The following is a 26,329-nucleotide window of genomic DNA, read 5'->3' as shown; positions in this document are numbered from 1 at the left end:
ACAGAAACCTCAGCATCACAAGGGCACAGAGCAGGCTCTTTGTTTGCCCTTGACAGGCACAAGGCTCTTGGTGAACAAAGTGTGCTTCCAGCACGGCAAGAAACACCAACAGCTCCAGTAATGGGACCTAAAAAGGCCAGCAGAGGAGCTGCCATCCCAATCAGGAACATCCTCCAGGCCATGAAACAGCCCTCGCTACTTTTCAGAGGTCTGTAAGGACTGAACCTCACCCCAGCTAGGGAATAAGAGTCCGTTTCATGAGGAAACCCCTACAGACTGCTGTGTTCTGTGCTGCTGAGTGACATGCAGGAGAGAGCACAAGACAAAGCCGAGGGTTCCAAAGCTCCATGCCATGCAGCTGCAGTGACCCTGCTCAGAGCTCCATGCTGTTAGTGTGGGTGAGCCCGGGCACACTCGCTCCACACACACAGTGTTAGTGTGCTGGCAGAACAGTCCTAGCTAGGACTTGTCCTGCTCCTACATTCACTCAGTGCCTGCCTGGCCTGATGCAGAAATCCTCTCAATGGGTGGTTTGGAGACACATGGCAGATCCCACTCAGCTTTCACAAAGTTTTCAGGAGATTCCGGAGCGGCTGCAGAGCTTCTGAACTGCTCTTTGTCCTGGTCTCCTCTGGCTTTGTTCATGTTAGCAGTACCTGCCTTCCTAGGAGTTCTGTCCCTGCCCTGCCTCTTCTTGCCCAGATCAGGACCATTATCTACCTTGGTTTCACGAGGCACTTCAGCTTTTACCTCCTGTCCTTGCTCCACTACAAAGCCCAACTGGTTTTTAGTGTCTGGGAAGACATCCCACCGATCCAGGGCAACAACAGAGGGTTCATAAACAGAATCCAAAACGCTGTCATTCTTTGCATGTATCTCTGGTGCATGTGCAGGCAGCTCCAGGGCCCACAGCTCATCTAAAGCTGTTTCCACACTTCTGCCCAGGGAGGAAAGGGCTGACTTGTCCATCAATGCTCCCTGCTGATCCACCTCTTTGGGTACCTGCCCCTTCCCCTGACCATTTGAAGCATTTGAAATGGATATACTTGAGATTTTAGGGTCAGTTCTCTGCTCCTTCTTCTCAGTCTCTTTTGCCAAATCATAGTCCAGGCCTCGTGCCTCCACATCAGCAGGTCTACAGAGAAGCTCCACACTGGAAGCTGGCAGAGCCTGGGAGGAGTTACTAGAAAAGTCAGGCTTTCTGCTCAGCTGAGCCAAGCTTGCAGAAGTCACCTGCTCCCCACGAGTAGCACAACCAGAAGAGCTGCGTGGTGGGGGCACAGGGACTGCTTGTGTCAAACGGGGCACAGGTGGAGGGGCAGCAGGATGCCCTGGAACAGCCAGCACTGCAGTGTCACTGCCTCCCTCAGCGCAGAGTTCTGCTGAGGGGGCACGTGGTGGCACCGTCCAGTCCCCACTGTGAGTTGCAGAAGGGTGTTTGGAATGGGGCAGCACTGTTAAACTGGGAGGGGTGTCGCTGGAGTCTGCATTTGCTGAGCTGGGAACTGGTTCTAGGGAGGGTTCAGAAATCAGAGACATAGTGGAACTAGTCTGCAAAAAGGAGACAGAAGGAATAAGGAGAGAAAGAGATAAAGACAGATGTAAGAAGAAGGGGGGAAAAAAAAGCAAAGAATTAAGCATTTTAACAATCAACTTCCAAATCAAAAAGCCATGTTGATCCAAAGCCTTACTTCCAGGAGTAAGGAAAGAAAGTGAGATAGCAAAGAGCAGAACCAGTATGACATTGTACTGATCTTCACATGAGTTCTGCAGCCACCAAGATCCTTTTCCTGTGCCTCCTCCTGAGTGACAGCTCACATGTTCACCTGCAGCTGTGACGGGGCACGTCACGGCCACTGGGAAGCCAGACACAAACCCAGGAATGTCTGGGCTGTGAGGAAAGGTCACTTTTTCAACTTATTAACAGACAGACATGTAAATTTTATATTTCAAAGCTGAAAAAACCCTCAATCAATGAAGAGAACAAAGCATGACATTTTCTTCTTGATACACTAATAAAATGCTCCAGTTGGCTGAGTTCGTGGCAGTGAAAACAAAGCTTCAGGGCATTCACAGCAAGAGCAGATGACATGGGCTTTGTTCTATTCACATCACTAATCTCACCTTGGACATGGCACACACTGAATCTATATGAGTCTGTCAGTCACTCCATGCCCTTGTGAGCATTGCTTAGGTGGCAGATTAACATCATTCCCTCAGGCCAAAGTCTCCACATTGACATTGTAATAAAATCAGTATTAATTTTGATCCAAAATACACTCTAAGAAGAGCAACTAATGCAGTGGGTTTGGTTCTCCTTGACTTACAGGGTCTTTTGAAAACAAAAGATCATGGGTCCTTCTTTCCCCATCTCCAGTGATTCCTGGCTAAACTCTAGGAGACAAACTGGTATTACTCCTTTTTTCTTAAAAAGGGAAAATCAGAACAGTGGCTTGGACAAGCTCACACAGCAGGTCCACCTAAGACCAACGCTGAGCCTTCTGTTTTAAAAATGTATCCACAAAGGATTTCCAAATCCAAGAGCTATCCAGACCTGCGTTGATTCCTAGTCATATTTTCCAAAGAAGCTTTAAGCAGGCAGATCTTACACTGTCAGGTAGCAGGGCACATAACTTCCTAAGCCTCATGTATGGTATCTCAGTCTCTACTTACCTTTCTGAGATGCTTATCATGAATAAAAGGATAAAATTAACCACAACATACATAAAACCTGTCAGTAGATGGAAGAGTCATAACCTTGAGCTGCCCTAAGCTGCTGCCATCCTGAAGGGCCAGGAGCTGGCACACACACACATATTAGCAAAGTCACAACAGCAGTGCCCAGAAAGGGAAGAGCAACAGGAGATCAAAATTCATTTCAGACTGCTCTTCTCCCTGAGTAGCACAGCAAGGCCCACCATAAGTACATTCAGTAAAAGAGGTAATTTCCCAGTATTCTGCCTAAACTGGATGCACCTGTAAAAGTAACCTGGTTTGATGCTGGTTCACAGCTTCCAGACTTCCTAATTAAGTCAGTAATTTTCAAGGCAAGACTAACATTGCACTCAAAAGTCAGTATTTCCAACATATCAAAACCACACTAGTTCCAAAATAAAGAGCAATGGGTAAGCACCCAACAGTAACAGAATAGTTAACTACCAGCATCCAGCTATGCAGTAAGCAGGCATCACATTACACAGAAATGGCAGAGCGTGAAAAAACAAGTGCATTAAGTGATCTCAGTGCCTGCTGACTGATGAGCTAGATAACCAAAATCAAATGGACTCTGTAAGCAAAAAGAATGAGCAACTCATTAAAGTGAGCAAAAGATGATAAAAGGGTGATGTATCAGCCTGCAACTGCACCTCTTACTCTGGAGTACCAGGGAAATCAAGCACCAGTGCCCTCCACTCCTTCATGCCCACCTACTGCAACTTCTAGTTGTACCAACAACCAACTCCAACTAATTTCACACCATACTTAGGTTTTCTGTCCTATTTCCTGCAATCACACATAGGTCTGGAACAGTAGCCTTTCATCCTTCACCTTTGGAAAAACTTCACTTCTCTCCCTTGTATTCAAAGGGAGAGACCAGTATTCTGGCACAGACCAGAATACATTTTTACAGACAAGTTAACACCACTAGCTGGTACAAATAGAGGAGGTATAACCAAACAAAAAGGACTGAAGGGAAAATGAAGCAATGTGGAGGACAGGAAAAAAGTAAAATAACTCAAAAAGAGTCAATGACATCATTAACAAAAGGAAAATGATGACAGAAACCATGTCATTTGTGCTCCAGGAAGAATGTTCAGACACAGATGATCTCAATGCCTCACAAAAATACGACTGCTGTGTTTGTAAAGCCGAAATCTTAAAATCTTTCTACACTTCAGTTTGCTCTCAGAGGTCAACCAGAAACCAAGCCAGGAAGGCAGGCAGTATTACAGAAAGCAGCTCGCCTCTGTCACACAGGTTCTACTGGAGATTCAAGACTGCAAAGTATTGGAACACCCACACTTAAAAATGTCCCCTCCTTGTATCTTGCCAGGAAAACACCTGTGCTGGGCAAGGTCATTCTCAGTTCCCAAGAGCTCACCTGGGAGCAAAGGCTGGTGGCAGCAGCCACACCCTGAGCTTGTTTTCTGAGCCCTGATAAAAGCAGCAGGGGCACGAGGCCCCTGTGCTCAGCTCCCAGAGCACATGGAAGGGGCAGGGCAGGGAATGCCAGCAGCACAAGTGTGAATTCTCTCCAGCTTCACAACACTGCAGTGTTTCAACCAGGCTGAACAAATGCTTGTGGATACCCTGCACTACACCCTAGGACCTAATATGGAGAAAAAAGGCAACACCAAGGTGTCAATATTTGCAATTGACTGAATACACACTACACTAAGTCTAGAGAAAACAGTGAGTAACTCCCAGATTCTCACAAAATTAAGTGCATGTGCCAGAAACGGCAGACTGAGTTCAATTCCAGCAAGCACAAGGCAAGCCAAGCCCCTCAGGGCGTGTGTGTTCACTGCTGGGTTCTGAACTCACACACTTGGTCAGAACTCTGGGTATTGTATTGACCTCCATGGAACCCAAAGGGCACAGAAAGAACAGCAAAGCTGTCACTGAACGTCCCCTCTACCTCTCCTCACAAAACATCTCAGCCCTGGCTGCCCCACCTAAAGTCATCTAGGAGGGGATGGAGCTCAGCACAAACAAGAAACACCAACTACTGGCAGAATCTTCCATATGAGGATAAAACAGAAAGTTAGGGACTTAGGATTAGAAAGCAGACTTGCCTGTGTATGTAAGAAAGGCAAATCTAACAAAGAGAATATCTAGTATATTTGCTTTTTCCACCACACTCAGAACAAATTCAAGTTGATAGTAAGGCTACAAGCAAAACAGTTGAAAGTAGAAAGTGAGAAAATATTTTTCATTTTGCTATGATTATGGGTAAATGAAGTCTCATGAAATAACCTCCACAGTTAATCATCTAGTACAGGAATGGTAACATACCTATATGAATGAAGAACAAGTTATCCAAGTGCCAAGTGCCTCATGTTTCAAGAGGACCATAGGCAAATTAATCCTGGAATTATGCTATTATAGGACTTTTATGTGCTACTTGTGACTGAAATAGCAGTTCTTTTCTAATACAATAGTTTAATTTCCAAACAAGATTCTGAATGATATTTGCCATCCTCTGCCCCCACAAGAGGCTCAAACTTTAATCCCATTTTGAGGTGAATAAGAGGGTTTGTTCTAAGATAAAACCTTTGTCATCTCCAGCTCTCTGATGCAAAGGCTTCAGCACTCACATCACATGCCTGGAAGATCCTTCTCAGGGAAAGCACATCAGGGTGAACACACTCCAGAGAGGAGGGTCATCCCACAGAACAGAAGGGCCTGTTCTCTGTCAGTAAGCAGAGTGGTGTCCCATGCCCCCTCCTTCTCATTAAGTTTTAGCACAGCAAAATAATTCACCCTGTACCGAGCAGTAACAAAGCTCATTATCTCTGGCAAAGAGACAAACTGCAGAACTGAAGGAAAAACAGATCCCAGAACTGTCTTATCCTGCCAGTGATGAGAATTTATAGCAGTCAAGAACACCTACAGCAGCACTCAGAAAGCACAAATACGCCACAGGAAGTTTCTCAGGGCAAGTGTGAGAGATAAAGAGGGCACTCTGGAGACCGAACAGGGTCAGCAGATGTGGCTAACAGGCAAGAGGGACTAGGGGTGGGGAGGGACAGATGTATTAAGGTGTCCTGACAGGGTACCTTAAAGTCAGAGAGAGATGCCATCAGCTCATCCAGTTCTCGTGTAGCTGAGGAAGCAGAAATGCGGGTCTGCTGCTGACTGGCCGTGACCCGCTGGGGGCTGCTCACCTCACCCTGGCTCACAGTGATGGCAGGCCTGGGAGGGGAAAAAAATAAAATTAAATTAAAAAAGAGTGCGTTTAACCTGGGAGGGCACTCCTAGACTGGAAGTCCCACTGCTCCCCTGAGCAAGCAGAGAATGAGGAGTTTCCTCAGCATGGCCCACCCTGGCCAGCCCTCCCCCAGCCTCTCCAACACAAGCAGGCCCTGCCTCTCTGCCCAGTCTCACGTGCACACACACACCACCAAGACACAGACAATGACTGAACACTCATTTTGTCACACAATGGGCATTTGTGGTCAGCTGAGTTTGAACAGTCCACCTCTCACCCATGACTTATGCATTTTTTCACCCAGGAGTAGGTAACAGAGCAACAGCAGCATCTTCATGTGCCCACTTTATTTCTGACCCTTTAGACAAAGCCCATCTTCCATCCCTTGCTCTCCTGCAGCAGCTGCCCCTACACTACAGTCACCAATCCCACAGGAGCCATCCCACCCCATCCAAGCCTGCAAGCAGCAAAACATTACTCACACTGGACTTGGCACGGAGCTCTCCAGCTCATCCAGCAGGCTCTCCACACTGGGACGCACATCTTCGATCCCACGGGCACCGTTTCGCTTTGGCTTTTCCTTTGTAGGGGGTGCAGCCTTCCCTCCCCCAGAGCTGCTGTTCTCTGGGACAACGTAGTGGGGTCCAGCCATGCTGGGCAGTGATGGGCTTCTGCCAGCTTCATCTGAAGAAAGGGGAGCAGAAAAGAGCCCTTCAGAGCCCCAGTTGAACACATACATAGTAATCACAGGCAAGAACAACAAACTGTCCAGAAATCTTGTGGAACATCCATCTTTGAGGATACTAAGAACCTAACAGTGCAAGTGCCTGAGCAACCTAATCTAACTTTGAAACTTTAGTTAGAGCCAGTTTTGAAGTTGGCCTTGCTTTGAGCAGAGTGCCTCACCCATATTAAAGGAACCTTTGATCAAGGGCTGGAGGGGTCTCCCTCAGGAAGGACGTTGGAAGGAAAAACCAGGCTACTATTCTGAGAATAAAAGTACCCACTCACACCAAATGTCTTGCTATTCCTCACCTGCTGAGAAGCCACTGGCAGGTGTATGCTGAACAGCATTCAGTTCCAGGAGGAGTCTGTCCAGTTCTGAGAGGTTGCTGCCCAGAGAGGAGCTGGTCATGGTGGGAGATGGTTCCGCAGACTTCTGCTTGTTCGGGAAACTAAAGATAAAGGGAAATGTGAAAACTTCTGTGTCAAGACACAGCAGAAGGATGGAGGGAAACTCGTATTAGGTTCCCAAAGTTTACACATGTACTGTGCTCTCTTCAGGCTGATGCTTTTAGCTCTGGGGGAAGGAAGATGTGTGCTTTGTGACATGGCTAAACACAGCCACTCCTTAGTCACATCTCCAGTTGTCAGTCGTGAAGAAACACTGGATGGAACATTGATGGACAGGGCCTTATTTTAGGACTGTGAGCTGCCCAGCCCTGTAGGAAAGAGTTAACTGTCTGCAGATCCGAAATGCACAGAACAGCAGCAGAACCATTAGCTCACATACAGGAAAATGACTTGTTTCTGCTGACACCACACCAAGCAGCAAAACCCTCCTCCCTGAAGCGAGGGAATGCAGGGCTAGCACAGACTGGAGAGAGAGGCAAAGTACAAACCTCACGCTATCAGCAAAAACTCAGAAGCAAGAGGTTATGTGATAACCTCTTGCAACACTCGAGTCCTCAAAGCTTTAATTTGGGGACTTCTAATAAATTTATAAGAAAGTAATTTGATATATTTTCTACTGTGTGAGATACACAAGCATGTATAAAATGCTGGCTACAATTACAGATGATCTTATATGGGTGATATCATTTACCACAGAGAAGTGCAAAGTGTTTCAAAGCAAAACTTAGCACCAATGCAGTGATTTTTATAGTAATTGCACTGTAGTAACACTCTTCCTCCCACTGTCCATGGCAGGGAAATTTTTTTCTCCTCATTTTACAAATGAAGGAACAATTTCTAATGCTCTAGAGGTTCTTATTTTATCAAAAAGATACTTTCCAAACCGAAAATGGGAACTTCTGCCTTATTCACGGGACCACATTATGCTCAGAAAGTTAATATCTAACAGGCTTAAGGACTCTGACACCTGTAACACCAGTGACAATTATGAATTCCATAAGGGCACTTATTATCCTTCTCTTCAGACTTAAAAATCCACAACTGCAATCTGAGGAGAACAAACTTCATCCCAAACCCACACACCAGCTACAATTCACAACAGAACCAAGCCATCCCAGACCCTTGCACAGGAGGACTTATGGCTGTAATTACCTCCATTTCATGCTAATTGCATGCAGTCGTCTGAAAAAATTACAATTACTGCCTCCATTGGGCCATCCCTGGCTAGGCCTGCCTCTACCCAGAGTTAGTTCTGGTTGGAAGCAACTTCCTGCTCAGCAGAAAGAGCTGGCATGGTTAGAACATGACACCAAAGAAACACCAGTCTGCAGACTGTAAAAAGGTGTCCAGGATGAAGTTCTGACAGCCTCTTCCTCACTCATCCCCACGTCAGCAGAAAGGTCTGTCCCACTGCACAGGATACTCCTCCAACCTCTCAGAGTAAGAGCAGCTGCCTTTGTGAGTACAAACTTGTTATCTATCAATCACCTATTGAGACAGAGATTGTAAGAGGTTCAAATTTACCTGAAAATTCAAGTCACTGCACAGGTACTGAGTTCCCTGGTTTATCTGACCCAAAGGCCACCCAACTCCCAAAGAACTTTTGTGCTGTTTAACAGGGGGATGGATTTGTCACTTGTGTCTGGATCATATCCTTCACAACACAATCCAGATCCTGCTGTCTGATGGATCCTTAACCTCTTGCAGCTGAGCAAGCCAAAGGGCCAGGTCAGCCTTTGAAGTGAGTATGAAAGTTAAGGCGGCGTGTTACAAAAGAGGTAATCAAAACTGACACAAGGCAACCTAACACACACAGGGAGCAGTGCTTGTTTCCACTTATAGAAGGCAGCTTGAGCCACAGCAGGCTCAAGTTGTGAGTCAGGCTTATCTCTTAACAGGGACAAGATACCTGTAGACGTGTTCCTCTTCACTGGCACGGGGAGGAGAGCTGAGCCCGTCTTTAGGAATCGAGGCACTGGAGCTTTTGGCACTAGAGCTGTATATAGGAGACTGGGACTGAGGCTGTGGAAATGAGATTTGCATTGGAAACAGAGAATACAAAGCAAATATGTACCTTACTGCATTGCAAACCCACACAGGGATAGGCAGAACAAAGCCCAGCAGAACTTCTAAAAAATCTGCTCTTTAGTCAAGCCAGCCTTTATCAGATGAGCTACACCAGGAACAACCGTTCTCCACTTACTTCAGACTTGCCTATGAGTCGCAGCTCCATGCTGGAAACCCCCAGTCTGCTTCCCACAGGCTACAAGGCAGATGACTAACACTAATCTCATCACGCCACCATTTTGTCAAACAATGACGAAGGGTTTCAAATTCTTTTGTGCCATTTGCTCCAGCCAGTTAGTTCTAATAAAACCCCACACCTCTCCCCATTTCCCCCCTCTGTTCACAGTCAAACTCATCGTCACTTCTTCCTATTCCTCCTCTTTACTTTCTTGAGAGATACTGCACCCACGAACCAAGCATTGCACCCTCCCACATCCACTTACTTGCTGGTGGCTGTATTTGGGGGTGTTGGGTTGCCACTGGTCTAAGGGGTCGATCACAGTTCCATTCAGGGCCTCATTGGAAGGTGGTGGGGGCACTGGAGGGGGCACAGCAATCTCCTGGTACGTGTGGTTTCCAGTTGGATAGGAGTAAGGTGTTTCCTCTGTGAGAAACACTGGTCGCTTGGAGATATGTGAGGTGGTGGATTCCAGATCTGCCAGTAAGGCGTCTGCAGGAAAGCAAAAAAAGAAAAATCAAAATGGTAAAAGCCTGGACTACAGCTTTGTCTCCTTTTTCTCATTCAAAGTATCTGTATCAGAAGGTTTTTGGGAAGACTTTCCAACTAGAGTAATCTACTAAATGCCCTGAAAAACATTACTGCTGCCCAGGAATGAATGAGTTAATCAAACTTCTACTACAAAAAAACACCAAGATGTAACAAACCAGCCAGAACAGCTGTGTCAGTCCCAGATTTTTGTCTGAACTGGAAAACCACCCAACAACAGGGATCCATAGTCTCACTGCCCCCTGCAGAAGAACAAGCCAGGCAAAACCTGCCCGGAGATCTACTCGCAACAGGATATTGACACAGACTAATTACAGGCTCCACATCATCACGGAATCATTTACTGTGGCCGCAGGCATTGCTTTCTGCAGGAAACAAGATCTCAGGAGGTGTTTTCTCCAGAGTCTAAGGTAGTGGAAGAAGCATGAAACGTTCAGATCAGTCCACTGGTGCAGCAGAAGTACATGCTTCCATTTTCCTAATAAAAGTCCCTCTCAGTACATCATACAAACAGTTAACTAGTTTCCAGAGGCTGCCAGGTAAACGCCATTTCTTCTGGAAACAATTCTCAACTAGCTGGGTGGAGACTGCTCACAAATTCCTGAAGAGCAGGAAAACTTCCACCAGCTAAAACACTGTCACTCGTGCCAGGGAGAGGACCCACGTCATACAGTTAGCACCTCTCAGAAAAATTAAAGCTGAAAAATGCTCTCCCTCAGAGACAAGGCATAAAAAAGGCATTCCCAGCTTTCCACATTTCTCCATGCAAACTATCCTCTGCCCATTCCCAACCCTGCCCTCCTCTGCAGTGACTCACAGGCAAATCCCAACCTGTTGGACCTTCTGACCTGTGAGCCCACCCTGCAGAACCCACTGCAGTCCCTGGAGGGGGAACTCCAGCGAGTGCCTGCAGGTCTGTGCTGTGCTCACTTTCTAAAGAAAGCCTCCCTGGCCGCATTCCCAGCTTTCCGCTGGGGCAGCAGCACTTGGACACATTCGTGAAGGCTGTTAGAGACCAGTCGGTTCACCAGGGACACCGGCACTCTCGACCGTAGGAGCATCAGGACATACCTGGCAGGTCCCTTTGGAGAGGTGGAATTCAGCCAGAAAATAACACAACTTCAGCACAATCAGGAGGGGAGGCTCCCTGAAACCCCTGGATCCCCCTGCGCAGACCCAGCTGTCTTTAGTCTCAGCAGGCTCTTTCTCCCGCACACAGCAGGTACTCACACTCAGGTTTGGGGTGTGAGGGCTCACCCTGAGCGTGGCCATCCCGCCGTGTCCCCCACTGGGGTCACAAGGACCTGGAATTATCTGGTGGCACCAGAATAGCAACCGAGCAACTGCTCGCCCTAATGGGTGCCCACGGCTCCCAGGGCAGCACCTGCCAGCCCTGAGCCACCTCCTGAGCACAGCAGACCACAGCAGCCAATGCACTTAGCAAGCCTTCAAGAAAATACATTAAAAGAGGACAGTATTACAGCATTAGATGATGAGGAAGGTGCTGCTTTTATATTCCCTCTACCAAAACCCAAAGCATCACGAAAGAAAAAAAAAAAAAAAAGGCGGTCCTGCACTCAGAGAACAGAATACAGCCATTAGCAAATTAAATACTGTGTTAAATTAATTCTATACACCTTTCATTTAGTTAAAAATATGTTCCAAGTCTTTTAAATCACAGGCATCTTCCTAGAGGGGCCAAAATACCCCAGAAGCAGATTCTCTGACAGGATACAAGCATTCTGCAGCTGGGGAAAAATGAACTGAATCTTCTTTTTAAGCAAAAGAACAGCTGGTGGATTCCAGAGTGAAAGGCACATACCTCCAGGGAACTGCCGATGAGCTGCAATTCCTACAGTCAGGCAGGTCCTATGACTGGAAGTTTCATGCACACAACCTCCCAGAGAAGTGCTGGCTGAGAAGGAGTGGTTTTTGTTTCTCCCCTCCAATGACAAAGGCAAATCAAACTCCACCAGGAAGTGAAAATCCCGTGAGGGTGTTGGCCTCCTCTGGCCCTGCAGAGGGGACCCAAACCATTTTTCCACTCTCCAGCCCTTACTGCAGGGCAGGCAGCTGTGACTATCTCGCCTCAAAATTGCCCTGCTCGGCTCAGCGCTGTGCTGGATGATCCATCGGACAGAAACCCACTGCCCTTTGCTAAGGGCACAGAGTGAGCCCAGTACCCGTTTACTTTTACAAGTCTGCGGAAGATTGGTCTGGGAATACCAGGAGTACTCAGCCCCATGGCTGCGAAGGAGTTAAGATTAATGATTAACTTCCCCCATACCCTCCCCCTTCCTGACTTGAGCAAACAAGGCAGAGCCGAGGAACGGGAAGCGGAGGGAGGAGAAAAGGCTGGAGAGGAATCACTCGGTTACTCAAACTAAACTCCAACTTTACAACTGATACCGAAGCAGCTGCACGAAGGCACCACCCCAACCCGGCGGGGCAGGAAAGGCGCAAGCCAGGGCAGGACAGGCGCTCACACACCGGTTTCCCTGTGGAAAAGGACCTCTCCTTGTGCCTGCTCGCCCCTAGGTTCTGCAAACCCTGTGTCCTCCCTTCCCTGCGCCCCAGCCGCTCCCTCCGAGCTCGCAGCCACGACACAGGGAAGGTCTTCCCCATTTGCGTCCCTCTCTGTTCCTGTTTCCGGATCCAATCCCATCAGCAACCACAGGTCCCTGAAGCTCTGCTGGAATGGGAAATCGCGCCCGTTTAAAGGGTCCAACACCGGCAGCAGAACGTCCCCGGGGAGGGCAGGGGAGAGCGGCGGTGGCACCGAGCCCATCCCGCCCCACGGGCATCGCCGTGCCAGAGGGAAGGCACGGGCTGCAAATCGCTCCCTTGGAGGTCAACCCAAGGAGTCCTGCAGTCCAGAGCGCGATTTGAGGCAATTATTCAAAACCCAACCAAAAAAAAAAAAAAATCAACCAAAGGGATTAACGCTTTGTTTGCCACGCAGCACCTCATCCCAAGAGGTCCAAAAGCGCTGTGCATTCATTTAGGATTTGTGCAGTTTTTAACGCTACCAGAAGACAATGTGAGATAAGAGATGGTGGGAAAGAAGGGAAATTTATTAATGGAAAAAAGGCGTGTCACTCTCACAAATGGGACCAGCAGCTGTAGCCTGATGAACTGTGACAGGGATGCTGTGCCTTGTGCAGTGCTGCACCTCGTATCACAGCACTGAGTTCACTACAGTAGCTGCTCCTTAAATGGAATATTAAATGCTTAAATAGAAATATTAAAGGCTCAATCGATTTGCTGGGTAATGAAGTGTTCCTGCCCAAGGTGACTCCTGAGGGACAGCGCTTCAGGAGGTGTTAAGCATCCACTTAGTCCTCCCCAACCCGTAGGAAGCAGCTGACTGGACCATCCTAAGGCCAGTTCCCACAGGCACCATCCATGAGAGGGCACCACCACATCCTCACACAGAGCAAGGAAACCCCGCAGCAGTGCCCACTCTGGCACTCCCTTCACCTCACTCGCTCAGCCCCGCAGAGCCGGGAACCTGTCCCCGTTATAGGCACACAAACTTTCTGCTGGTGCCACGTGTGCTGCACCTCCCCACGGAGCTGCATCTCACACGCTGCAGCCTCCCGGGGCTACCGCCCAGTGCTCTGCAAACAACCACACACTGACCTCACCCGCTCTAACCACCGCCCCAAATACTCTCTACAACGCTACAGGCACAGCTCTAGGAGGCAGGATCTCCCAAAGATAAATATCATAGACTTATTTATCTCTAGAGGATAGATTTAGCGATTTTGCAGAAATAAAGTAAGCCAGACAGGGTTATACTAGATTTTCAAGCCATTGCTCCTCCATAGGATCACCCCTCCTTCCACTCTCACCCCTACAGCAAGCTACTAACACAACCCACAGACAAAATGTCAACTCACAGACGTGTGCATGGAGCAGAATCACAGTCCAGTTTCCAAAGACCTGGTAGGGCTCAGCCTACCCACAGGCATGGGCTGTGTATACAGAAACCTGTATTTTCCACTCCATTAGCATTGTCCTGCCCAGCGGGGTATGAAAAGGAAAACCTGCTAAAATACCACCAACTCAGCTGCTCTTGCTTGTCATGGCTATGCTGGAGCAGTCACAGAGCTGATAAAACTCTAACTCAGCACAAGACCATCTCTGAGCTGGTCCGCCACAGGCTCAGGTAACTTGGCCAAGCACCTGATAAAGCTGCATGCAAACATGAGACAGAAGGACAGAGTCCTCCTCCCTCCACTGGGCAACCCCAAAATTGCATGCTCAATTGAAATCACATTCAGGCCTGAGGGCTACTCAAACCACATCCTCCCCAGTATGGGAGGACACTGGTGTTTGCATTCAAGTGGTTTTTCAACATGAATTTTCCCGTGGAGGAGGGACAGTTAAAGAATGACACCATTTTTGATACCTTTACTGCTGTAAAGCACAAGGCATCTGGAGGTCCAGGGACATTAGTTTTCTTCTCTCTCCCTTCCCTCCCTTTTCCCAAAAATCATTATTAACTATGAGCTCCTTGGAATTCTGGTCTACAAATCCCCCATACAGCTCTGCACCTACATTAGATATGTATGAGAGACCCTTAATACCAACTGTGTTGCTTCAGGGGAGTTCCCAGCATCTGCCAAAGCTCTGCTGCTCATTTCAACAGCTCAGGACAAGAACTCTCAAGCTCATGCCCAATGCATTGAACCGCTCAGGAAAAGCCCTTTTACCAAGAAAATCAGCAAGGTGGAAGAGCAGGACAATCCCTCAGGATAAGCCCCATTTACCAGTTCAAGCTGGACTGAAAAGGGCAGTCATCTCCCAAGTTATAGACTGCACATTCCTGTGCTATCTCCCCAGCCCACACCTCTGTGGGCCAAGGAACAGCTCACGCATTCCAGGGGCTCCAAGGCAGGCTCCTGCTGCCATCGCTGCGTGTCAGCACTCGCTGTCCTGCAAACGCAGTATCCTCCAGCAGGAACGGCCGGTGTGCAGCCAGGGGCACATTCCTCAGCTTCCCACATCCCAGGTTTGCCTGACAAAGAGCAGTAACGCCAGCCTGGGGATCTCAGCACTGCTCTAAGGTATGGAACAGGAATGGGTAACACCAGGGCCCCTCAGGGCCCTTTTCTAGAAATCTTAGCTGCACTCAGCCCCCTTAAAAAAATGAAGTTACTAAACAGAAAAAGATATATATATTTAGATGTATCTTCCCATGCATATGGAAACATACTTTGTTCACTCTCCCCTTCCTGTGCATCTCAAAAATGCTCTTGGATTAAGGTGACACAGTGAAGCAGAACATTATGCATTAGTTCTGTAAAAACCTACACTGCAAGGCATCCGCAAATTCACATCTGCTACTCTGTGTCCAGGCTAACTCCAGCCTGTGTGAGGGCTAGAGAGACACAGCATCCTCACTGAGCTCAAAGACTACAACATTATTGCCAGGAGAAAACAACTTCAGATTTCCATGTGCAGTTCATCTCTCTCAAGAACTGAGGATTATTAAGCCCTGCTGACACAGCAAATCACAGCATTATCAATATAGTAAGTAGATCAAAAGGATGGTGGTCAATTTTCTTCTACTTCTCATCTACTGCTGGGAAGGAAATGGAAGCATAACTGAAGCAAGACACTTCAAATGACTCAGATATCAGCCTTTCATTTTCAACAGCTGAAAGCCACATCTGTGCATCCATCAAACTGCATGTTCCCTGTAGCTCTGCTTCTTGCATGGGACGTCTGGGAAGTGAGTGACACTGGAGACAGGATTTTTCATCCAGCCACCACACAGAGCAAATGCATTCAGGCACAGAGTCCCATCTCCCCCAGATCTGTGGTGCCACATGTCCCTGACAGCCCAGACACAGCACAATGGGAAATCGGGATGAGATGTCTGAGCACAGACTACAGTGCTTCCCCTTCTGCAGCTGCACAGAACAGGTGTCTCCACCTCCCCTGTTCTTTCCACCACCTCTGTTTATCCAAATAAGTAGAACTGCTACAGGTTTTCCTGGTTTAGGCAGCAGAAGATTCTCAGAGGGTTGCCAAATGGAAATAAGAAGCAAAACAGCCATCAGGGCAGCTCTCAATGAGGACATGGACTTTACACGATAACGTCTCAGAGTAAGACAAGCTGCAGATCGCTCATTTGCAGAATCACAAACCATTCTCCAGCCCTTTTCTCTTAACACCTGTAAGATGCTGAATCCAAATTTGCTATTTGGATATTTTGCTATCCCCTAAACAAATGAGGGGAATTGCATGTCCAGAACTGAACTCTCAGCTTGCAGCCTCATCTGAGCAGCCTCTTTGCAAAATCCCTGAACCCAAACTTTAAAATCTCATTAGGTTCAAATAAATTCATCTCTCCCCCACCTTCAGGAGTAAATGCAGCTCCAGCTCACATATGGGGAGACAGCTCGAGGTGGTTTTACATTGTGAGTAACTGCAGAGGAATGGGGAGCCTGGGTATATTTATCTTATTAAATAGCCTTTCAAAAGAAACATCTGCAGTGCCTTGAAAAAGAGCTGCATCAAGAAGACTTGTTGGAGCCCTGCTGTAGGACTTCACTGCCCTAGAGTTTGACTCCAGAAGGTGTGGGGAGCCCCAAAGACCAACACTGATGGCAGGAATTCCCATTTTAACAGCAGTTTTGACTTTTCTCAGTAAAATGGAAGAGCATCATCAGAAATAGGAAAACCATGAACAAACAGGTGAAAGCAGGCACTGATTTCCAGGTAAAAGACATTTATTAACAGGTTCCTAGGGCTTTATATTCTAATCAATGCTTTTAAATGCAAAAAGATCAGAGACTACGAAAGCAACAAAATACAAAAACTACACTCAAAAAGCGACATGAAAAATTCAAAGTGCAAGCAGATGCTCTTAAAAGTCTCTAGTTCTCCAGTTCACATATATAGAAAGCACGTAAAATAGCTTGGCTTATATTCCAAAACATTTTGAGGAGATGACATTTAAAAGTTTTCCAAAATTTAACCAATATGTCAAGAAGGTGGTTAGAATACAGGACACGTAACAGCTCTCAGCCTTCTTGTGAAGCAGGGACTGATTGTTAAGATACAGGAAAGTTCAAGGCACAAAAGATAAGTCATTTTCCAGACCTAATAACTGCTGGAGTATCAGTACAGAGCAGCCACTGGGATTTTTAGTTCACGTTGCCTCAACCTGCCCAGAGGAAGTTCAGATTGCATGGTCAAAAAAAAAAAAAAAAAAAAAAATCACTCAGCTATTTCTTTAATGTACTGACGCTTTTTCGAAGCCTTTCTCATTATCATGAGAAATGTGTCACTGCTTAATAAAGAGAATGTCCAGGCTCATACATGGTATGGTGAATTCTGATTAAGACAATGTCCATGAAATTGTTGAAGCTTCCCTGTAATTTGAAACCAAACCTGCACCCCCTTAGAATAAGGAAAAGTTTGCATTTGTGGCACTGATTTGCAAAGTCATGTGGGTGCTTCAGAAAAGCTCAACAGCAAAGGCAGCCACCTAGTAGCAGTAATACCTTGTTACACCAGGTTGCAGAGACAAACTAGACAAGAATTCATCCTGTGACAGACAGAACTGCTTTCCAAATCAAGTAGTGGCAGTCCCTGTGAATCCCATCTGTGCCATAACTCCCATATGGAGAGCCAAACCAGCCAGCTTTGCCCAGTACAGCAGCCCATGCACCAGCTCTGACCACTATCAGCAAATGTCTAAACAAAGACAAGACACTGCAGTGTGAGATGTGGTCTGCACGAGCAGCTGGAGCAAGGACTGTGGCTTCCTGTCCCAACCACTGAGACCCAAGCTGGGGAGTTTATTCCAGAGCTTGTGGCCAAGGAACTGGTCACAACTAACATGCACTACTACCATCCCAAGCACGGGACTGTAACAGTGTGCAAATGCAGCCTGTGTAAAGCAAGTTCAGTAACTGTTCATCAGTAACTACTCACTGCACATTTGGGGGTGAAATGCAGCCCCGTGGAGTCCTCTGGCTGTAGTTCCAGCAGAGCTGCCACCACCACCCACTGCCAGTGTAAGGGAAGGGCCATGGGGTCCCTCCTCCCCCCAGCATGCAACCCCAGGCTGTTCCTGGAACTTGCCCTGCTGATCACCAGATGCTTTCTAAACTAATTCAACTTACTAATCCAATAAAAGTTTGCTGGGCTGTTGGTTTTTTTAGATAAACTCATTAGGTTTCTTGGAAGCACAGCTCCAACCACTCCATGACTTAAGCAGCTTTTAGAAAATGTATTAAAAAGACCAATGCCAGAATTGTCCAAGTAAGTGAATAAAACTTCTGCTTTAAATGGGAAAAGTTCTACTTTCGCCTTCAAAACTCAGGCCAGGACAAACCATAAATCCAGCCCATCCTGCCATTAGTTGAAAGAAATCACCCATCCTCCTGTCTGATTCCCATAATTTATCTGCATCTCAGATGCAGACCAGGAAAACTGCAGCCTGAAAAGATGCAATCAGCAGATACCACAGACTGAAATGCTCTTAGATTCTGGAGACATCCCTCACCATTACCTGCCACTTCCACCTGAGCCTATACTGACATCTTACTTTGGCTTTCCAGCCCCAGAACTGTGACAGGGCTCAGTCAGTAGGGCAGCACATGTTATGTACCCATTGGTGTTCTCTCATGTGCCACTGAGCTTGAGAGTGAGCTTTTGACAGAGCCACCTGACCATAAAACTCCGAAGATGAGCCAACTGAACACTACAAAAACCCAACAGAAGCCATCAGGTGAGCTCAGACCTTCCACCAGGGCCCTCTGAGGGGCAAGAGGGCTATTTGTGTATGTGCTAGAAAACCATAAAGGTCACCACAAGATCCTTTCTGGAACTGGCCACATCATTTCCTTTCAAATTAACACAAGCATTTCAGTGAAACTCAGACCTGCCCTGTAACCTCAGCAGTGGTGGTTTTGTCTACATGGTGAGGGTGCTGGAATGCTGGCAGCCAGCAGGCTCTCAAGGGCACAGCAACACTGTAGGAAAACAGCTGACCAGCCTGCAGCTTGATACCAGCAGTCCCTGGAAATCATAGCTCCATTCCTTGAGTGAGAACCTTGGATCCACCTCTTGTCATCTTTGATGCAACAGGCTGGGAAGTCCTTCAGCTGCTGGCTCTGTTCACATCACCGAGTTGGCAGAAAGGTAACACAGCACAGGCTGAGACACACTGCAAGTGCCTCAAAGATTGAGTCACCACAGCTTCCTGGATGAAACAAATCAGGGCTCTCTGGCCTACAGTCCAATCTGTGTAAAGGCACCACAAAAGATTTTCTTGTAGCACCAGAATTTTTCCACTTAGCTCTTGAACACTAAATTAGACCCCAGCTCAAACTGGCTGAGAAAATGAACCACCACCTACAAAAGAGAAGCACGGTAGTCATTCTGCCTTTCTCCAACTTCCTTAGAAAACCTTTCATCCCCTTTCCACTGTTTCAAAACAGTTCATTAGATGGTTGAGATACTGGAAGTCTCACAAGGCACATAAGTGCTTTCATGGTCAGAGAGAAATATTCCTCAGCATGTTACAAGTTTGCTGAGCATCCTCACAGTGAAAGTGATTTGTGATTTAAGTACTGTCTCCTTTCAGAGGGGATGTACCTGATGGTCCCAAGAAAGAAAATTTGGTTTGAATATGGTTTGTTTGGTTTTCAGATGAAAAGCTGCTAAAACCAAGCACAGCCTTTTGAAGTTCTTCAAATTAACCTCAGCTGTACACTCTACTTGCCATGGCAATTCCATTCTGAAGCTGTCAGCAGGAACACCAGGAAGAACAAACTCTTACTGGCACGAAGATCCAAGGACAGCAAGGCCATGCAAGCCCAGCTGAAGTTGGCTGTTGTGTTCTTCCCATATTGCCTCCAAGAGGAGTACTCGAACTTAGCAGCAGCACTGTGACATCTCTAGTTTCAGAGCCTGTTCCCCCCTCCCCCAAAGGTGTGTCCTCCCGTTTGTTTCTCATTTCCAGAAGTGCTGGGGCAGGGTTATTTCCTGCCATATACAGCATCCTATTTTTTACAGCATGGCCTTCTCCACACTTAAAGTGAAAAGACACATCTTACATTTACTCCCCTCTGTTTATAGTCCTGAGCAGCAAACAGACCATGCCAAGAGAAAACGCCCTATGCTAAGACCTGCTGCCTAAAACTGAATTCATGTTCCAGCTTACTAAACAAATCAATATTTTCAGTTTCACAGTTCCCAAAGACTTCTGAGAATGCCAGATCCAGCTACACAAGCCTTGAATGCCTCTGTATGGCAATTTGCAGGCACTCAGCCCACAGTTGTGTGAAGCTAAAACAGTAAATTATCCCTTGCGTGGCTCCTTTCTGTGTAGATTCACTGGACTCTCAAACAAAGTCCTGAACAACAGGAAACCATTTCCAAAGACGGATAAGCATAGTCAAAAAATTCTTCCACCGCTCTATGAACAATCTTCAGGAGGACGAGGAAAAATTTGTCAAGGGTTTGCAAGTCACAGTTCCAGCTGATCTCAACACTTGCACAATGCTGAAGAGCACAAAGCCAGGCTCTGCTTCCACTGGACAGAGAAGTTGGAGATTGCACAGGAAGTTTGTGATGCTTCACACAGACGTAACCAGCCTTTACTCACTGCTCCAACTTTTGACCTCCAGTGATTCAGACCTCTGTGATTTAAGTACCACTGTCCTCAGATGATTGTCCCACCCGCAAGTTACAGCGCTAATCACAGTGGAATCCATTTTCAGTTACAGTTTTCAGTCACAGCTGTCGACAGTCCCACACCCTAAACCTAAATCTCCACGTATTCAATTTTATGTTGATATAACAGGCTGTGACAACACAGAAGCACAGAAGAACCTGTACCTTTCAGAAATGGAGAACTGATATGCAGCCCTGAAGAGCCCAGCATAACATGGCAAGTCCACGTTATATCAGAATAGAATGCAAGTCTGACTCTCAGGCCTGTACTAAAAATATTTAAGTTGGAATTTCTCAGCCTGAATCTGCAGCCTGCTAGGAGAATCCACCTGCCACCAAGTCTTTTGTCAGAATCCTCTCCTTTTGGAAGCAAATCGTCTGGTGTTCTGGCAGGCAGTTATAGTTAGTCCTATGAAAGATTACAAAGAACAACTATCTGCACAAATTAGAGAGTCTCCATTTCACTCCCTGTGTGTCAACTGTGAAATTGGAAACAGCTTGGGGCTCCAAGGAGGGTAAGTACAGCCTCTGACAGTCCTCTCCTACAGTGGCTCTTCTTGTGCAAGATCTATTTCTGATCTCCCTGACAGCAAACACATCCTCAGGCATTTCCAGGAAGACCCAGACAAAGGCATTAGCAGTGGCCAGTACTGACCCAGCTGCCTCTGGGAGGGAGGTGAGTTGGCTCAGACAAAAGTGAGGAACACCCGCTCTGTTCAAACACAGCTCCAGCTGAACCGGAGCGAAATGACATCCTGGATGAGACTGGAGCGAGTGTAAACATTTTACACAAGCCACTAAGCAGTTAATACCACCTCAGTACTGACCTGAGCTGGACTCCAGCCAACATCCTGGATGGAAAGAAAAATTTAAATACTACCAAAAACATTAGTCACCAATACACTAATTTTTTTTAGTCTCTTATTTATTCTTATGCACGCAAAATAGTAAGTTTACCCTCCTTGTGCATGTCATAAGAATTTTTATTTGCTGCTGGCTCTGAAAGTTTCTAGAAATTGGGATCAACATTAAAAAAAATTCCAACAAGATCTGCTCTCCTCTGCCAAAACAAAACAAAAAAAAATATTCATGAAAACCAAACAAGCAGCCACTGAACTGTCCCGTCAGGGAAAATTTCCCAGGGCCAAGGCCTCTGGACAAAATACCAAGTCCCTTGTATTCCTACAGGAAGAGGGGCTCAGCCAAGCCAGCTATCTGAGGAACCAGACCCTTCCTGCTACACCAGTGTACAGCTACTCCAGCAGCACTAGGTCAAAACACAGTGCTGCCATTTTACAAACATCTGACAAATCCAGTACAAAGGAGATCTCCCTTAAACAAAGAGTCCAAGGATGGGTATAGAAACAGCAGGAAATGACATACTGTGGATTTTAAACCATGGATCTGGTAAAGGGAGTAAAAAGAAGCTCAAGGTTTGAGTGCAGAGATGTGCAGCACCCAGCTACTACCAAGAACACCTCTACATGCCCACTGAAAAGAGGGTTTTTTAAAAACCCTGGGTTCGTATTTGGTTGAGATTTGCGTAACTTTAGGCAGTTGGGTCTGACTTGAACTGGAAGTTGTTGTAGCACCGAGTTTACAACACATTCTAATCCAGGACTGGATCACTCTTCTGAGCAGTTTCTAGGCAGTAGAAATCAGCAGTGGCAAATCAGAACAGTGTGAACACACAGCAGTGGCCTCCAAATCTCTGGGCATCAGCAATCCTTGTGTGCTTGTGCTCCAGATCCCTCAGGTGGAAGTGACAAGTGCGTAGGTTTGACCCCTTACAACAGCTGTGGAGCGCTTACCACGTGGAGATCGTAATTTGGTAACTGCTGATTCTAACTCATCTAGGGAAGGAAAACATGTTACATCAGGATTTACATTGCAACACAGCACAGGAGTTCCACTGGACAGTGAGCACCCCAGAGCGAAGGATAGAGTTTCACAAGATGCAGAAAGGCGAATTAACAGTTCACCACTGCCAAAAATGGAGAGGTTTTACTCCCTCTTCCAGACATGTGCTGCTGCCACTTACTTGTGTAGGCTGTGGCTCTCACACGACCCCTGTGTGAACCAGTTCCACAGAATATACACCCAGCCAAAAAAAGCTGACTATCTCCTTTTGGGTCAGAAAAGAGATTAGCACAGCAGTCAGCAAGAAGGGCTATGTCCAAACAGTCAGAGAGCAGAACAGGGTAAGGATGAGTGTAAGTAAAGCCATCTCCCCTTTCAGCAGCAGCAAGCCCTTACATTGACTCAGCTGCCAGCAGGACCACCACCCCAGACACCCCAGCATCTCATATTGCCACACAGGTAACCACAGTCAGCAACATTGCCAAAGATTGCTGTGTTCCTCTCCATCTGCATAAGTAAAAATGGGTTTGGACGCAGTCAGAGCTTGCACATTCTAAGTTAATTATGAGCCTTTTAAAAAGTAACAGTAACAGGAAAGCATGTGGACCCCATAACCAGTAAAGGGAAGAGTAGGATTTGCATGGTTATGCAAGAATAGACATGAAACTTGAGGAAAAAAAATAGCAGCTTTTAAGCTGTGGAAATCCTATCCATGCAGCATAAACAGAGCTGAATATAGACCCGTCCAGGCAAAGTGCCAGTTACAAAATTTGAGACACACATAAAGATGATGAAATGAAGGACTGAAATATTAGTGTAAATTCTGAATTCATTAAAAGCATTAGAATCACAGATTCTGCCCCTGAGATGAAGAGTGCCCTGGCTACCAGCAACAGGAGGATTCCAGTAACAAAAGATGGGGACGCTAAAGAGACACTGCAATCACATCCATATTTAGAATAGTCTCATTGAGGCATTCCTATCCTGAAGGCTCTTAAATGGGATATGGGAATGCAGACTTGAGAGATTTTAGTCCTTGAAGAGAACATTTTTCTTTCTTCCCATTCAGTACGTAGCAAGCATATCTCCCAACAGCATAAATATAAAAGCATTCAGCAAATGCAAACCTACCCTTAAAAAACCAAGATATATGAAGTTTTAAAAGCCTGAATCAATAAGGAGATATGAAGTCCCAGCAAATCTCACCCAGATACTGGGGATGCCAAAGAAAAGGTTAGTATATTGAGATATAAATAAAGACTTGCTGGCTTGACCTGCCAACCACTCTGAAGTGGGCTGTTTCCCTTTTTTTTTTTTAAAAAAAAAAGGAACTTGTGTCAAATGTCATATGTGGTTTAACTGGCTTGTTAAAAACCTAATTACTAAGGAAGTAATGGTGGATTTTTCTTTTAAGAAGTTTTCATTTCTGCAAGGGTTCTCTGCAACAGGGTAGGAGCAGACTTGGAAGCAACACTAAACTCTTTATAAGCCAAAAAGTTTAAGTCATTGTCAACAATTGACTTTACACAAAGCACTGCCAAAAGCACAATGTAAACTCACAGAGCAGGGCAGGGGGAAACGACAACAAAATATTTAACATTTTTCAGTTGTGCAGATCTTGGTACTACTTATAACTATAATAGGTAGAAAGTTTGAAAATTAAGCTTTCAATCTGTTGAGCACTGTACTAAAAGATAACCCAATTAACTACAGATAGTGGGCAAGCAATAGCTCTGAAAGACAACAGAGTACAGAGGGCCAAGGAGCACATGGTTAAAAATCTGGTTAAAGCAGCTGCTTTTCACTTTAAAGGAGATTCTGAGAATGAAAGGAGGACAATGTTTCAGAAATGAATGTGGGAACTGGTCCCCCAGTCTACTTTGGGAGATGTGGGTGGTAATTTGATGGAAACTGCTGATGGCTCTACAGCTGCAGAGCTCTTAGGGGTTTTTTTCGGTATTGGCAGAAGAATGTGACTCAAGAGTTTCACAATGTCATGACAGAGGCCCGCTGAAAGAAAGGAAATTGTTAAAGCCAAACAGAAAACTAACATTTTTAGAACTGCAGTGTATTGGAGCCAGTGGAGGGAGAAGAACTGGAGAATGTTTAAGGTTTTCTTATCTCTCCCTACATGAGAAGGTAGATGACCTATGGTTCTACCTGTCATCTGGCATCCCGACAGAAGCATTAGGCACAAGTCTCTGGCTTGCTTCATCAGCAGTAAGAGAAATAGTGAGGATTTCTTTTTACCAAGAGCAGTATTAATAAAGCAATTAAACGCGTGACAGCTGCTTCATCTCAGTGCCCTTAACAGAAGTTACTGTTTCATATTTGACAAAGACAAATTTTATCCTATCAACCAAAGGCTGTTTTACTCACAAGAGAACGCAAGCCCCCAGAAAACTGCAACTAAAAAAAAAAAAATAAATTACGAAGACCAAAGAGAAAGTAGATTTTTGAGAGGTAAAGATGAGTAACAGAGACCAATCTCCAGCACTGACCAAAAATGGAAATGCCAGCAATACTGAAATAGAAGCAGCATGAGAATAAACTTCCCTTTCAGAGGTACATGAAATAAATCCTACTTCAAATTACTTTCTAAAAAAGGGTTTTCACCATGATCTGACTGTTCCACCACCAATCCTACGATAAAAGTCAACAATCATCTGAGATAACTGGACAGAATATTTTGCACTAGTCTAGAGAAGTAAAGATTCCAAGTGCCTACATTTCTGCTTTGCTGAAAATTAAGTTGACTTCTTTGTCTCAACTCATCATATTCTTCCCTGCTATGCACTGAACTAGGGCATAGAGGGAAATGGATTCATTTTCCTATCAAATAGTTAGATGGACATGTATTTCACAGGGACACGTACCTATTCACATCACTATCATCCCAGTAGTGCTGAATACTTTAAAATTAACCTGATCCACCTCAAACCACAGTGGCATCCACAGCCCACAGAGAAACAGAGGGACCAGGCTCTGCCACTACACAATAAATCTACAATTTCCCACACATGCACAGCAGTGCAACTGCCCCCTCACCAAGAACAATATTCCACTTCTATCTCAGCCACAAATCCAAGCCTAAGAGTTTAAAGCAGCTGGAAAATAGAGCAACCCCAACTCCTTTCCCCCCTCCAAAACAGAAAACAAACAAAAAAAAATAGCTATTTCTGCCAAGCAAGCACTGAATACACTGCATTCCATTTCATTAAAACAATTATTCAGAAGCCAGCCAAGAATTACATAAAGCTTCCTCCCTGCACCACCCCCAGCCCCTTCCTTCAACCCTCCTCCCCAGCAAACAGCCTCCCAGCTCTGCAGGGACAGGAACACACCAGAGCGGTACCGCTCTGGGGGGGGTGGCACCCAACACCTCACATCACACTGGCCGTTCCATCCCACACACTGCACTCTCCAAACCCCAGCAGTGCAATCAGAGGGCTCCAGCAGATCCAGGGGGCCCAGGAGGTCTCTGAGTTTCACACCACCCTAAGCAGTACCACGGCGATCTCTTTCAAGTAGTTTTCTCCCTCGCGTTTGATGGTAAGGTAGCATTTTATAAATGAAGCCCTCAACCAACTCCTACACAAAAATGAATGATAACCTAACAGATTTTCTCTCTAAGTCACACAGCCAGGGCTTTTTAAGCATTATCCCAAGGCAGAAGGTGCAGGAGGCACCAGATTTAAGCAAGAAGTACAGGAGTAGCATGCCAGAGCAGCTGTGCTTGTGAGGCACTGCCCAAGGGAACTGCTCAGGGCAGCCAAGCAGCAAATCTCAGATTAAGCACCAGCAGGATAGACTGTAAACTACAGGCTTAGGGTTATAAGAACCTGACTGACAAATTCATCCCAAGATCCACACAGCCACTCTACAGCTCCCAGCCTGACTGACAGTGCTGA

The 26,329-nt window shown here is 46.2% G+C and overlaps 1 protein-coding gene across 2 annotated transcripts in view; it reads right to left on the bottom strand.

The window, feature by feature from the left end:
* Positions 1-26,329, bottom strand: part of PXN (paxillin) — a 49,278-nt gene that overhangs the window by 11,505 nt on the left and 11,444 nt on the right. The window contains exons 2-7 of one of the 2 annotated variants that reach the window (XM_017814208.1): positions 9,574-9,800; positions 8,973-9,085; positions 6,965-7,104; positions 6,412-6,613; positions 5,778-5,913; positions 499-1,551 (exon numbers count right to left, since the gene is read on the bottom strand). In XM_017814208.1, the coding sequence (XP_017669697.1) occupies positions 499-1,551; positions 5,778-5,913; positions 6,412-6,613; positions 6,965-7,104; positions 8,973-9,085; positions 9,574-9,800 (1,871 nt within the window). The remainder of the gene's footprint in view (positions 1-498; positions 1,552-5,777; positions 5,914-6,411; positions 6,614-6,964; positions 7,105-8,972; positions 9,086-9,573; positions 9,801-26,329) is intronic. The other variant, XM_017814209.1, reaches the window with a different exon arrangement.

Source organism: Lepidothrix coronata, unplaced genomic scaffold (genome assembly GCF_001604755.1).
Source record: "Lepidothrix coronata isolate B3197 unplaced genomic scaffold, Lepidothrix_coronata-1.0 Scaffold44, whole genome shotgun sequence".
Classification (NCBI taxonomy): Eukaryota; Metazoa; Chordata; class Aves; order Passeriformes; family Pipridae; genus Lepidothrix; species Lepidothrix coronata.
The sequence above is the reverse complement of the archived record's forward strand: the minus strand, read 5'-3'. Positions and strand labels throughout refer to the sequence as shown.